This window comes from Propithecus coquereli, unplaced genomic scaffold (genome assembly GCF_000956105.1).
Source record: "Propithecus coquereli isolate 6110/MARCELLA unplaced genomic scaffold, Pcoq_1.0 Scaffold100, whole genome shotgun sequence".
Classification (NCBI taxonomy): Eukaryota; Metazoa; Chordata; class Mammalia; order Primates; family Indriidae; genus Propithecus; species Propithecus coquereli.
Window position 1 is genome coordinate 1,583,720 of NW_012133859.1, and position 15,003 is coordinate 1,598,722.

The 15,003-nt window shown below is 41.1% G+C and overlaps 1 protein-coding gene across 1 annotated transcript in view; it reads left to right on the forward strand.

The window, feature by feature from the left end:
- TRIO (trio Rho guanine nucleotide exchange factor) overlaps window positions 1-15,003 on the forward strand; it is a 188,563-nt gene that overhangs the window by 94,776 nt on the left and 78,784 nt on the right. Inside the window, exons 20-29 of the mRNA XM_012642750.1 lie at window positions 2,031-2,225; window positions 2,308-2,423; window positions 3,228-3,294; window positions 3,911-4,020; window positions 4,902-4,971; window positions 5,597-5,686; window positions 7,631-7,723; window positions 9,969-10,080; window positions 11,769-11,959; window positions 13,908-14,009. Of these exons, the coding sequence (XP_012498204.1) occupies window positions 2,031-2,225; window positions 2,308-2,423; window positions 3,228-3,294; window positions 3,911-4,020; window positions 4,902-4,971; window positions 5,597-5,686; window positions 7,631-7,723; window positions 9,969-10,080; window positions 11,769-11,959; window positions 13,908-14,009 (1,146 nt within the window). The remainder of the gene's footprint in view (window positions 1-2,030; window positions 2,226-2,307; window positions 2,424-3,227; window positions 3,295-3,910; window positions 4,021-4,901; window positions 4,972-5,596; window positions 5,687-7,630; window positions 7,724-9,968; window positions 10,081-11,768; window positions 11,960-13,907; window positions 14,010-15,003) is intronic.

Here is a 15,003-nt window from a genome sequence, read left to right on the forward strand (position 1 = left end):
ACTGGGCTCATGGATTGCACATTCCAGTTAGAGACACAGACAACATGATAAATGGGGAGCATGCAGCCCCCCCACACACACTCTATCTCTAAGTAAGAAGAGAAAAAAACAAAGCCACGGGGGCAGAGAGGATTGCAGTCTTTGACAGAGCCAGAGAAGGCCTCTTTGAGAAGCCTTTTGACTATCTGATTAGCATTTTTTGCTTCAATGAAGCTTATGCACCGAAGTTGTATCAATCTACTAGGCTTCACTTGGAGGAAATCGTTCATGTTGTACATAGTGTCGTGTAATCCGTATCGGTCTCTTGGTGGTATATGCAGCAACTGGTATATTTTGTGATGTGTGTATAGAAATATTTCTTTAGCTTCTTGGTGTTTTTGTTTCCTTTTTTAATGCAGGCAAGCAGCTTGTCTTTTTTGTCTTCATTTCTGTGTCCCAGGACTTTAAACACTAAATAGCTTTCTTAATCTCTTAAAGATATGCATACACGTAGTTTACAGTGCCCCCCACAGATGGCATTGGGTGACAGTGGAAGAGATGTCATGAAGCCACACAAGCAAATATCCCTGGCCTGTGGAGGTGACATTCTCACAGGATCGAGACAGGCAATGACCCTGACAAATACATTGCACCCTCTGTTAGAAGGTGGTGTGTGCGGTGGGAGAAACCAGAGCAGAAGAGCAGTCGGGCAGGGAGGCCAGCTGCAGTTTCTAGGTGGTCCGAGAGGGCCTGTTGGAAGCCCATTGAGAAGGTGGCCTTTATCTGAGCAGAGATGTGAAGGAGCCGTGGAGACATCTAGGGGAAGAGCATTCCAGGCAGAAGTGCCCGTGCACAGGACCCAAGGCGGGCTCCAACCTGGAGCCGGCAGCTGCTGAGCTGGCAGCTCGGTGGGTCCTGCGGGTATTTGTGTCTGAAGTATCTTGACAGCTGGCTTCACAGGTTGCCCAGGGAATTCTGGCTGAAAACTTTCATTTTATAAACTAAGGTGATTTATCTGCGTTTTGAGCTCTGACCTTCTTCCTTTGGGGGATTTTAAAGTGAGTTTCCTAAATATTTGTCAAAAAGATTTACTAGTTAAAGCTTAACTGAGAAAAACAGGTTCCATAGCAGAGGAGTAACTTACTTCTTTGAAAATGCTAGGGGAATGTCGAAAGGAGCATAGTAGTATTAATAACAATAATTAGTAATAATAATCAATGAAATGGATGTGAAGAGAAAGATCTGCTGAGAAATCAGAGTTGATTCAAATTGCCATATAGTATCTATAACTGTTATTTTATGGCTATCTTTACCTTTATGAAGAGTAATAAAGTATACTTAGTGAAAGATCTTTTCTATGTACACATCAAATGAAATAATCTTCTTCTGAAAGAGAGAGTTCTCAAAGAGGAACAAAATTTAAAATACCTCCGTGAAGATGACTTCCTGACTAGTGAATTTTCCTCCATATCTCCTGAGAGTTAAGAGGAGAAGTGAACGTGTTGTGAGGGGCTTCGCCAGTTTTGTTGGATGCCTGCCGTGGGCACAGCCTTCGCTCCGGGAAAACCGGAAGGTCACACGGCCACTTGCTCTGAAAGGGCCGAGGGTCTAACCAGGCACTTGGGATAAACTGGTGCATAAAGCAAGGGAGACGCGGTCAGCACAGCTCCTCTGGCACAAGCACATGTGTGTTCAGCAGGAGAGGGACAGAGGTGGAGAGAACCTCCTGAGTGAGTGTTCCTCCTTCCATTCATTCTGCAGGCTCTTCCTCAGCACCCACGAGGTGAAAGATAATCTGGATTATTGTTGAAAGATAATCTGGATTTTTTCTTTGAGTTTCGAAAGTGCCATTCAGTGTGGAAGAGCTGAGGAGAGACGGCTAGTCTAGAATCAGGGAGGCGGATTGGATGGACTTGGGGCAATAGCCTAAGTTCCTACCACCAGCCAGTTTCTCCCTGTGAGAACTCAGAGTTGTAGGCAAGTCACCACTGTTTCGGGTTTCTGGCAGTTGGGTTCATTTGCTTCACAATACTTTCCTGTTGTTTTTGCAGCAAACCAAAGAGAGAGTAAAGCTATTGATACAGCTGGCTGATGGCTTTTGTGAAAAAGGGCATGCCCATGCAGCAGAGATAAAAAAATGTGTTACTGCGGTGGATAAGAGGTACAGAGATTTCTCTCTGCGGATGGAGAAGTACAGAACCTCTTTGGAGAAGGCCCTGGGGATTTCTTCGGACTCCAACAAATCGGTAAATTGCCTTGTACAAACTGAGTAAGTCATGGTCTTCTTCCTGATTTCCCTCTTTACTGATTTAATTAATTATTCCACAGAGTAAAAGTCTTCAGCTAGATATCATTCCGGCCAGTATCCCTGGGTCAGAGGTGAAACTTCGAGATGCTGCTCATGAACTTAATGAAGAAAAGAGGAAATCTGCCCGCAGGAAAGAGTAAGCCTGTCTTTAAGAGTCTACCAAGAGTCATTGAAAAAGTGAAGAAAAGGTCATTTAAACAGAAAATTATGTGTGCTTAGAAATCAAACAGCACTGAGACTTTGTTGCTCTGAGTGTACTTACTTTATTCAGCATAGATTTCACTGTGGTTTCTATCCCCTTATCACCTAGTTTAGAAACAGTGTGATGTTTTTATCCTTGTGCCTTTGTTTCATATGAAGGCAACAAATTGTTATTGTTAGGTAGTAATACTAAGGAGAGAAAAATTAATAACACAAATTTAGGTGCTTTGAAGTTGCCGGTGAGTAAACTCTACTATATGTAAAGAAAGACAAAAGATTACTCTAACCCAGTGGTTCTCGACTAGGAGCAACTTTGTCCCCCTGGGGACACTGGGCAATGTGAGGAGACATTTGGTCGTCACACAGTGGGGAAGGGGAGAGGAGGGTGCTGCTGGCATCTAGTGGGTGGAGACCAGGGAGGCTGCTGAGCCTGCTGCAATGCAGAGGACAGCCCAACAACAAAGAGTCATCCGGCCCAGAATGTCAGGAGAGCCGAGTTGAGAAACCTGATCTATAGGTGTCTCAGTAAAATATTTTCAAAAATCTTTTTTTTCCTTTGAATTAGAGGCTGGATACTATGGTTCTGTCTATTCTTGATGTACCTCTCCAAAACCATTACTTTAGGACCACAACTTTTAGACCCTCTTTATTCTTCCATAAATTCATAAAAGTGGAGAGTGAACTAAACACGCTTCCTGACTGTGAACCACACTCTGCTCATTGTCTTCCTCTGTTTAAGGTTCATAATGGCTGAGCTAATTCAAACAGAAAAGGCTTACGTAAGAGACCTCCGGGAGTGTATGGATGTAAGTAAGTTTTGTTTGTTTGTTTATACTGAGTATAACCTTGCTACGTTATTCTCACCTATTGGTAGTTCTTGGAGTAATCGCAATTTTTTGGTTATTTTTTGAAATTTAAAGTGTGCTTAAGCGGCCCGTTTCATGTTTCTGCACTTCTGTGGAGTTCCAGGCTTGTTTTCCACTCATGACAGAGATGATACAGCATTAATCCTCGCGTTCCATTTATCACATGATGGCCCGACTGACATTCTCTTTGTGCAGAATTTTACAGCAGCTCCAGAGAAATGTGCCTACTGGTTTTGATTGGCAACTTATACTCAGTAGTGTCATGGATATTTGTTGTACCGTGTGGAGTAGGTTAACTCCAAAGTCTGAAGCTGGGAATATGTTTAGAGGTAAACTAGAAGGTGTTGTAGGAACCCTTCTCTCAAGTATTAACAGCAGCTGAAGGGCTTTTTTAGAAGGGTTTTTCATGTTTTGTAAAAGGTTCCATTCATTCCTCAATTATGTTTTCATTCATACATTAATCCTGAGAATGTGTTTATTTACAGATGTCAGGAGTAACTATTTCTTGGAAATTTGGTGTTGATTTTGTCTAATCCCTCTGTTCCCCTCCGGCCAGACCTACCTGTGGGAAATGACGAGCGGTGTGGAGGAGATCCCGCCCGGCATCGTGAACAAAGAGCTCATCATCTTCGGAAACATGCAGGAAATCTATGAGTTTCATAATAAGTGAGTGGCCTTATCTTTGGGGAGTAGTTAACTCGTGAAATCTAGATACCGTGCTGAGGTTTCGTAAGAAATAAAAGTTTCCGGTTAAATTAAAGCAGGTCTCAGTGATTTTGTTGTAATTTGAATTAAGTCTCTCAGCCTTTCTACAAAAGGACTGACATTCTAGAGACCCTTTTAATAACCTCAACTTTATATTTGTACCGATTTTCTACAGAAATAAGATTAGGAAAGCTGTGGAAATGTTTTTGTGGGACCCCAACTTCTTTCCAGCCAAGTCATCAGCTGCTGCCTGAGTTGCTTCTGAGGGTTAAAAGACAGCAGAGCCCCCGCGGGACAGCTGGCCTGTGTTGTTTGTTTGGTCTTTTATGAATAAGAGGGAGGGAAGGACTGAGGAAGGAACAGATATGTAGTCTGAACAAATAAAATGTACTTTCCACTGGCCACAGGAGGTGCGTGATTTTATTTTTAATATCTTAAAAAAGCAGCGGCAGCAGCAGTTCTTTAGGTGGGGTCTGTGCAGCCCACTGCCTGTGGTGAGATGACACCACGGCCTGAGCTAGTGGGGTCTCCTTGCTCCCCTGGCCCTGCCCCAGCAGAAGGCACAAAAATGCCAAATGGGTTTTTCCAGTGAACATTTATGTCCCTCAATTTTATCCTTAGCTACCTAACCACTAGCATTTTCCCAGAAGTAAGCTGCTAGGTTAAAATTCCTGTTAGGAAAGGTTTGAAGGCTAAACTGGTTAGCTGCTTCTAGTTAAGAGCTATACATTTTGTTAATTCTTAAAATCCAGCGGGCACACAGTTTTCAATTCCTAGCATATCCCACTAGTAAAATGTTTTTAAAAACCTTCATAATATGATAACATTTTCATTCCCCGCAGTATATTCCTAAAGGAGCTGGAAAAATATGAACAGTTGCCAGAGGATGTTGGACATTGCTTTGTTACATGGGTAAGGAAACCTCAGCTACTTGTTCTCAGGTATTCGGTGGCATTGAGTAAGTTAGAAGGGATGTCGTTCGTTTCTTTCAAGTCACCATCTTCTGCTGGTATCCGTACATGCAGAGAAATGGACTTTACCTCAAAGAATTACATTCTACATAACTAGAATTGCTAGTAGTTATTATGGAATGAGTTGTTCAGTGGCAGCAGAGATGGTTTGAAATAGAATATTTAGTGTATTGGGGCTCTCCCTGACCCTGGGGATTCCCTGATAGATGAGCGTGCGGTGCTGATCGGGGATTGTCCAGTCTGGAGGGGAGGCAGACAGGCGAACCAGGGCTCATAGGGTCATGCTGTCAAAAGCCTGCAGCCAAGGTTTGCACGCACGGCTGTGGGAAGAGAGACGGCAGGTCCCCAGCCCCAACTTGCTGCGTAGGGAAGGCTTTTGGAGGGACGTGGTATCAGGAGGATGTGTTTCTTATTCAGTAGCTTCTTTTTAAAGTAGGATTTCTTATATTTGAGGCTTAAATTTGTTTTATCCACACAGCTTCTTTCCTATATAAAAGTTTATCATATTTGTTGCAGTTTGAATGAGATATTCTAATTTTTATTTATTGATTTATTTTTGAATATAGGCAGACAAGTTTCAGATGTATGTCACATATTGCAAAAATAAGCCTGATTCTACTCAGCTGATTTTGGAACATGCAGGGTCCTACTTTGATGTAAGTAATAGATTTCTAAAGAAGCCGTGAAATTTTCCACGTTATGTATATAAAATGCAACATTACTCATAACTTTCACCCAAATGGTGGTGCTAGTTGTTTTATTTTCATTTTTATCATGTTTATGTTGGGATGGTTTTATATTTTCTTCTGTTTTTAAAAGATCCTATTCAAGTACTGGAAGCCTTGTATCTTATATATTATATCTTATATCATATATATTCTTATATATAAGAAATTCAGATTTTAATGTGTACCTCTGTTTAATATGTATATACATTTGTGTGTATATATCATTACTTTTTACATTCAGTCATTAATTTTTTACATGTCGTATTGTACACAGAACATATAAACTATTAAATTAAGCTGCTTTTTCCCCCTCTATAACAAAAATAAATTTGAATCATGTTATTTATTTTTCCTGTGTTAATTTCATGATGTTATGGATTTCCAAAAGTGACCTACCAGTAAAATTTTACAAATAGCAGAGTAACAACTAGGATTAATCAGAAGGTTCATTAATCGCCTTCTCATCGGAGTAAACATAGACAGAGGTCATCTGTTTGGGGGAAGATACTGCAGGGAGGTTATTTAGCACAAAAGGGATGGAGCCTTATGACGCGATACACAGAATGCTCTTTGGGTTTCCAGAGCTTGGTCAAATGTGTGCACAGTAAAGTGTGTGTGGACAAGTGTGATAATCTGCTCTTACCTGAAAGTCTGGGAAATTAGAAAAGAACTTTAATTTCTATCTGTGAGATGAAGCCCTGCCTGGAGATGACCCTATTTTAGTTGTCATTCCCATGACCAGTAATTATACATCACTGCCTTTGTAAATGTGAAGCCTGCTCCCAGCCCAGTGTGGCCTGTTCTTTTAATATTTTACGTGAGCCTAGATCTTTGCCATTAGATGAAACCCAACACCATGGCTGCATGCAGACTTAGTATTACTTAAGGCCTAGGCATTGAGAGCATGTGGCACATTTAATGTTTGGAATCAAAGCCATTTTAAAAATTATTGTGAACTAAAACATCTTTAACAATAAAAGAAATCATGCTTGTCTGAGAGATTTCACAAATTATATGCCTTTAATATTCATTGTACAGTTGCTTTATTTTTTAAAGAGTCTTTCCTTTATAACTTAGTCCATTCTCCAAGACACCTGTTACCCTTCGATTATACTTCTTTCTGGTTATAAACATTTTTGAACATCTGTCAGGTGTTCATTTAACTCTGAGCTTGGTCATAGGTGCTTAGCTTAGACTGACAGACAGTGCAGACAGGGTGCCCACCTTCACAGTGAGGCATACAAAAGGCCGGCAGATGATTGTGTGTAAAGCAGTGGTCCCCAGCCTCTTTGGCACAGAGACTGGTTTCATGGAAGATAACTTTTCCACAGACCAGGGGTGGGGTGGGAGGAGGCAGAGCTCAGGCGGTGATACAGCGATGGGGAGCATCTGTAAATGCAGAGGAAGCTTTGCTCACTTGCCTACTGCTCAACGACCCCCCCATTCCTAAGTTTCATGGAAGACAATTTCTCCACAAAAGGGGTGGGGGAGGCACGGAGCTCTGCAGCCAGGTCCTTAACAGGACGTGGACCAGGGGTTGGGGACTGCAGGTGGAAGGGACATAATTATGAAATGCAAAGTGAAAATCTGAAAATCGTGTGAAGTGTGCCACTGACCAACAATATAGATCCTCCCTTTTACCCACAAAGACCTTCCCTTTCCAGAGTTTCCTCTCTCCTATGCAAGAGTAAAGTTTTAGAAGCAAAGTTTTTGTTAATATTCTAACAGCCTTTTAGGAAAAGGAAACTTTATTATTTCAGCAGGATGAAGCACTTGTCAGGTACAGTATTCGAAAAGTAATGTGCTCTCGTAGCTATTTTTTATTAGTATACCCCTATGGTAAGATTTGTTTTGTTTTGTTTTTTTATGCAGGAGATACAGCAACGGCATGGATTAGCCAATTCCATCTCTTCCTACCTTATTAAACCGGTTCAGCGAATAACGAAGTATCAGCTCCTTTTAAAAGTATGTGTGGAGCATCTTCAGCCTGCAAAGTTTTATGAATTATGCATTACTATTTTGACATTTTCTCTGTATTTATGTAGAGAACTTCACCCTGAATTTTTTGAAATTAATGTTATTTTGTTATTCTTTGCCATTTATTGCTCTGCCTAATTTCTCCTTGCAGCAGTTAAATAAGAATGTATTCCTTGGTTATGCACCTGAACTGCGCTGGCTGACCTTAGTCTCTGACATAAAATGAGATCTGCATGAGGAACTGTCATTTCTCGATACTTTAGTACCCTTAGTTCCTGGTGTGGCTTGCCGACTATGGGTCATCTGCTGTGCTTGGTACTTTGTATATATCAACCTCACAACCATGCTAGTCTGCAGGTGGAGAAATAGCCCCAGAGGGTAGGAATGTGCTCAGAATCGTTACGGATACCTGTTATCTGGGCTCAGCTTTGAACACAGGTCTGGCCAATGCCCAGGTTCCCACCGAAACCATGAAGAACCCACCCCCAGGTAGCTTCCTCTCAGTTATCATCAGTCATTTATCACACACACCTTATAGGACATGTCATTCACTCAGGTCACAGGTATTTGAGTCAGACTCATCTCTGCTTTTTCTTGGTTGTGAATGATTGTAATTAAAATCACACTTGGAAAAATCTAATAGTGATTAGTCTTGACAACAGAAAGTCAAAGAAAACTTACAATTTGTGCTAAAAGTTGTCACAGAATGCATTGTAGATCATCAATACACATTTTCCTGGCAACATAAAAATAATTTATAATCTCTGTCTGGTGATGTTTACCATACTGTTTCCTTGGCTGGTGAATTTTATTAAGCATTAGAACATAGAAAGCATCCGCTCATCCCAGTGACAGTATTTTGTGACTCCTACTATGTTCCAGGTGCTGTCCTAGGCACTACAACAGGAAGGTATGATGTAATTGTTCTAGATATAAAAGAAATTCAGAAAATGGAGTTATGAAACTCTTATTTACCCTTTTTGGTAGTAAGAAAAATCTAGAAACAGTATGAAGTGGCTATGTTCTTTTTTCCTGGGAAAGCTCTCCTGTACTTTATATCAAAATTCCATCAAGTGATTTTATGACCATCACTACAGAAATATGTAGTTGTTGTGAACATGAAATAAAAAGTCAGGAGGCTAATTTGTTTATATTCAAATTTGCCCTTTGCTTTCTCATTCTGCAAAGGCATTTTACCTCTTAGTGTCCTCAAGATTTAAGAATTTTGTTTTTTTAACATGTGGTTCTACTAAACTAACACTTAAATTTATAAACCTTACCTTATTTTGCCTAGAGGTTCTTCAGGAGAACAGTAAGAAGCTACATTAAGCTTCCCAACAAGGAAGGTTTTCTGCCAGTGACGTTATTAGCCTCAGTACATTGCATTTTTAAAGCAGTTTTTACCAGGATGCTCAGAGTAATAGATAAACACTATCTGGTCGTGAGTGAAGGTACTTATCCAGTAACTGAGTTACTCTAAACTGTCCGGTGTGAGACCAAAGCTGGCTGCAGGGTCATGTCCCTCTTTTGTTGGCTACCAGGACACAAAAAACTATTGTTGCTGTTACTGATTGATAATAATCATTAATACACCAGGAAAAAAGTATCTTGGAGCCCGCCAGAATGTGAACTTATTGTTCCTGCTGTCATTCATTTAATAACAGGTGTTCCTCTAAATAGCTCTGAAATGTAGTTATATACATAGAGCTTCCAGGGAGGTGTCATTCAACCATCAGAGCTTTTGTAAACATCCTGCACACAAAGGAAACGCATTTTACTGTAGGAGCTCGTGTGGCGTCACTGTTCCAGCTACATGGTTTAGCTCTCCCAGATTAGATGGGGCGTTTTGTTAATGGCACCAGGGTTTGAAGTCATGCTAGGGTCGTGTGATAGGCCTACAGCTGGACTCTGGCAAGACCATCAGCTATAACCAGTAGCTGATTAGCATTACTATACTAATTAAATATTTGTATTTATTATTTTTGAGGTATACTAAGTCCATCTTAAACTACATGTGCGTCTGCTTTACCCTGATGTCCTGATTTGAGCAGAATAAACCATGCCATCCACTGATTGAAGAGGTGGTAATTTGTTTTCTATGAGAATACATGCCCAGTTGACCACAGTCTGTTTTTGTCTTAAAAACCATGGGTTTTCACAGACTCCTTCATTTCTGCAGAGTTCTTGTGGATGGAGCATTCTACAGCATTTACCCAGGTCTTGGTCTTCACAGGAGCTCCTGACGTGCTGTGAGGAAGGAAAGGGGGAGATTAAGGACGGCCTGGAGGTGATGCTCAGCGTGCCCAAGAGAGCCAACGACGCCATGCACCTCAGCATGCTGGAAGGTAGCTGGACTCCACGTGGCCCCAGTGTGCATTCGCACAATTTCTGCCGATGCTGTTTGTGAACGGATTTCCTGAACCTAAATATCTTGGCTTTATGCCTTTCCGTTTAGTTAGTAGTTAAGAGTTTAGATGTGAGTGTCTTCTTTTTTTTTAAAAGAATCAGTGTCACTGCTTTTTTTTTTTTTTTTAAGCACAACATAAATGCTCCTACCTTGTTGAAAGCCTTTTCTTGTCCCTTAACTGGAAATGGCCTCTCCACACTCTGAGCTCAATAGCACTTTGTGCCACTTGCCTTAGGCTGCTTGGCTTCCCTGTTAGATGAGTGGGTGGAAGGATAGCTGGAGCCCCGAGACTGCAAAACCCTTAAAAGAGCTTGTTGCTTCCCCATCTCTGTCCAGTGCATCACTTGCCTGAGCCTTGAACATAGTTGCTTCCAGATACTGCCTGTGCAGTTGAATTTGGTGTGTGACGAGGTAAAGAGAAAATTAGATAAATATGTTCAACAATTATTATAGCAATCATAGTTTTCATGAATGCTTCTGTTTAAGAAAGCTTTTTCTGTGTTGAAAAGCTTAGCTCTTAACAGGTTACACAGAATTATTTATAAGAATTATTTTTAAATAATCCTGCTCCAAATGCTTCTGCTAGCTTGTGTCGTTATTATCAGTAATATTGAGCAATATATTAGTTCGCACATAGGTGCTGCTGTGTGTGATGGAGACCCAAAACTCGAAGGCTGAGTGAGACCAGTTTCTCTTTCTCTGATGTAAAATGCTGAGCTGGTACGGCAGCTCTTCATGACAGCATCAAGGACTCAGGCTGTGTTCCAGCTAGTTTCTCTCTATCCCAGATGTTGTCCTATTGGCTCTGTATAGAATGTTTCAAGACCAGACTACCATTCCATCTAGCAGGAAGCGGGAAGGGAGGGCGGATGGGCAGAGACTACAAGTTGTACCCATCCCTGTCCTCATGGCCCGGCTGCTCCAAGCTGCACAGGGGGCTGGGGAATGGAGCACTTATCTTGAGTGGCCCTGGAGGGAGCTTCTGCTGTTAGGGAAGGGAGGGTAGGGCCAGCCAGTGCCCCAGATGTTGATTTACTATGCCCTGGTGACTTCAAGTCCAGGTGATAAAGCAGGCCACATCCCCCCAGAGAGGAGCAGTGGTGAAGGCCAGCGTGTGGCCTGAGCGTGGCTGGCTCTCGTGCAGAATGTCACAGAGGAGGGAGGGCTCACCAAGGACGGGCAGCGGGGATGTCTCCAAGGAGCAAGACCAGAACAGTCCTTGAAGAAAGGCTGGACTTGAGTGGAATGTCTGGGAAGGGTGTGCTGGGCTGAGGAAGCAAAGGGACTTGGGATTGAGGCAGGAATGTGGGCGGGGGCTTAGAGAAGAGTGGGGGGACTGTTCCAGAAGGAGGAAGAAGTTTGGAATGCTGTGGGAGAGGGCTGAAGAGAGGTAGGGAGTTAAACTACATCTCGGGTGATGTGAAGGGAAAATGCACACAAAGTGGTGTTTTAGGAAGAATTATCCTTTGTGGGACAGGTCAGCAGTGGGGAGATTAGAGTCAGGGGAACCCTAATCTGAGGTTTAGTTGGTGGGCATTTTGCAAAAGTTGAAACAGTAATTAATACTGCTCTTTTGTGCATGATTTATTTTTCTTTTAAATTGATTTTCTTTTTCTCATGTTGTAGGGTTTGATGAAAACATTGAGTCTCAGGGAGAACTCATCCTACAAGAATCCTTCCAAGTGTGGGACCCAAAAACCTTAATCCGAAAGGGTCGAGAACGGCATCTCTTCCTTTTTGAAATGTCACTAGTATTTAGTAAAGAAGTGAAAGATTCCAGCGGGAGAAGCAAGTACCTTTACAAAAGCAAATTGTTTGTAAGTATAGGTGTCCAGAATCGTTAAGTCTGAAGATAACACAATTGCAGCCTTTTTGTAGGTGAGAAAAAAATATCATTTCTTGCCCTCAGTTTAACCTCCCAATCTATCCTAAAATGTGAAAAAGTCTGAATTGTAATGTTTTCCATCTTCAGTGAAATTCTCTCATCCTTGGGTCCACTAGAGGGCATGCTGGAGTTTCACAGACTTAGGAAACTTGCTCTTTATAAACTCTGGATCATCTAACTGTAGGATAAGGAGACATTTTTTAAGTGATTTTAGATCGCTTTGCCTTAACTAGCTTTATAAATACATTGATCATATCAGACTGTGATTAACTGTAAACTCTCATATCGTTGTAATTAATTTTTCATCCATAAACGTTGCTGTACATTCAAGCAGCCTTACTGGGTAGCTCCCTGTAGATTCTTAATGATGAGATTTGGTATTTTTTAATTAATAAATTTATGGAAAATAAATGCACAAATAAAGTTATAGTTCTTTGTAGCAAAATATCATTATTAGACAAAATATGTGAAAGCAAAAACAAAGTTGAAAGATTCACAGTCCCACCTAGGTGCGGACAGCTGCCCTTCAGTGCTTGTCTGATCCAGTGATGCATTTGAATTCTTATTTTACCGGTCAGTGCACTTCTTGGCAAGAGAAATATACCTGGTGCCATTTTGTTCCTAGTAGCCAGCTTAACCAGCATCTTTATGAAGCTACATGTGTACAGTAAGAAAAGCCCGAGACCGGTATAGTCCTCTGGGTCCACTGTACTTCATCTTCCTTAGCAGGCCATCTCTCAGAGGGCTGGCAACAGAATTGCTGGGCAGGGTTGGGCAGAGGGGAGGATCAGGTGAGACTAAGGAGAAATCACCCATCCAAAAAAGAATAGAAAATGCAATGGAGTTGGGTTTCTTTGTGACAGATTGTTTATATTAATAAATATTGGTGTTTGCTGTTTGGACAACTTATACATTATACATTTTTATGATTGTCATATATTAATCAAATTCCCAAAGTAATAAAATATCCCCAAGTGTGGAAATCATCTTAATAATAATCTGGAATTTGCAGGTTCCAACTAATGGTTTTCATACCATTTTCTTTGGCTTCCATCCTATTCGAGATTGTCTTTTGGATCACAGCTTGCCTTACATCATTTTAGGTCACATTCTGACTGGAAAGAAAAAATGCAACGTTTCTGGCTGGTAATTACACTAGCTGGCTTTAATCTGCCTTTAGAGACCAACCTAGTCTGTTTTAGAAGCCGATACATCTTCACTTAATTTATCTTTTAAAAGTTAAGATTTCCTCAGAGGCCACCTCTGGAGCTCTAGGTTATGAATCACTTCCTTTGGTGGAGGGAGAATGCGTCAGGGGTGAACTTAACTGAGGGGGAGGGGCTGAAGATGTGGGCCTTCATCTGTGCTCTTCCGTGTTCTGCGTATATCACAGAGCGGAGTTCTGCCTCTTAGCCCTTAAAATTGTTAGTGAAACACTAAAAGTTAATACTGTTGATAAATTGGAAAATAACTGAAATGTTAAAACAGCTACATCATTAATGCTGAAAATTCATGGTGGCAGCCCTTTCGGAATTAGGAAAGACTTATTTTGTTGCTTATAAGATTCAAAATAGTCAAATCTTGATTTTCCAAATAGCAGGATTTTCAGATCTTTTGGTATCCTTCCTCTGGAATTTTTGTTTATTGACCTGCTCCTCTGAAGTGCTCAGAGGAAGTAAAAGATGAAACTAACCTTTAAGAACAAAATCTCTAAATTTCCTCATTTTGACTAAAATGAGATCTAAGATTGCCCATCAATGTAAAGGGCTGTGTTATTACCAACATGACTGCAAGTAACCAAAAACAGTTTTCTTGGTCTCTGTTCTATATCCTGCCAGAATTTTACTGTCACCTAATTATGTAATTGTCTTTTTATCCAGACCTCAGAGTTGGGTGTCACAGAACATGTTGAAGGAGATCCTTGCAAATTTGCACTGTGGGTGGGGAGAACACCAACTTCAGATAATAAAATTGTCCTTAAGGTATGTTCATTTGAAGCTGGGGAATGTGTGTGTGGAAAGCTTATTGTGGCTGTTGGTGCCTTCTTTCCTGTAGTTGAAGCATGTTACTTTGTGCGTTTATGGGTATGTATGTGTGTGCTCTGTCAGGATTGGTGACTACCACAAAAAGACATAGTGGAATAAACTCAGGTATTCTGAAGACGAAGAACTTGAGCTGAACTTTTGCTTGCTTCCTAAAAGAGCAAATGAAGGAAAGGTCTTTTCAAACTTCTCCCATTCTTCCTGTCTTAGAGTTAGTTGGTTCTATAAGACATGCAGGATGTTGGGGTATTGGAAGAACAAGATACAGACCAATAACTCTCATTGCACACTTGACCTTGAATTTCCAAAGGGAAAAAGTCCCCTGGTGCATTTGTGAGGGCCTTTGACAGGAAGTTGAGGCCAGGTGTGCCAAGTATCTTCATGGAGTCCTTGGCTCTTTGGCTTAATAGTTTGGGGCAGAGAAAAAAGAGGGATGATTATTAATGACAGGGTTTGGTACTGTTATAAGTTCAGCAACACTCAGGGTGCTCTGGGGTATATAGGCTTTTGGGGAGGAAAATATCTTTGGATATTTGATTTGAACTGTTTTGGTTATACTAACCTCTCCCAAGAACGGTAAAGGACTCTCAGAGTGTCTTACATACTTTCCTCCTCTGCATTTGAGGAAATACAGATGGAACTGTGTTTTTATGTCATCTGGAAAAACCATAAGCAGCTTCAGGATGTTTGGGGGAAGATGTAGCTAAGATTTGTAGAATGTTGGGAGACAAGCCAGCAGTGTAATGAGACTCTGGTGTGTGAACTTGCATGTTACCTCTTGCGTCTCTTGCATACCTTTTCATCTCTCTTTGGTATTACCAGTGACTATGAGTTATTCATCTGTGCATTTCTCTTTCAGAACCTGTTCTTTAGTGGAAGCCATTGTGTTTTTAAGATCTTTATTCACATGTAAACAATGGATTGGTTTGCAGTA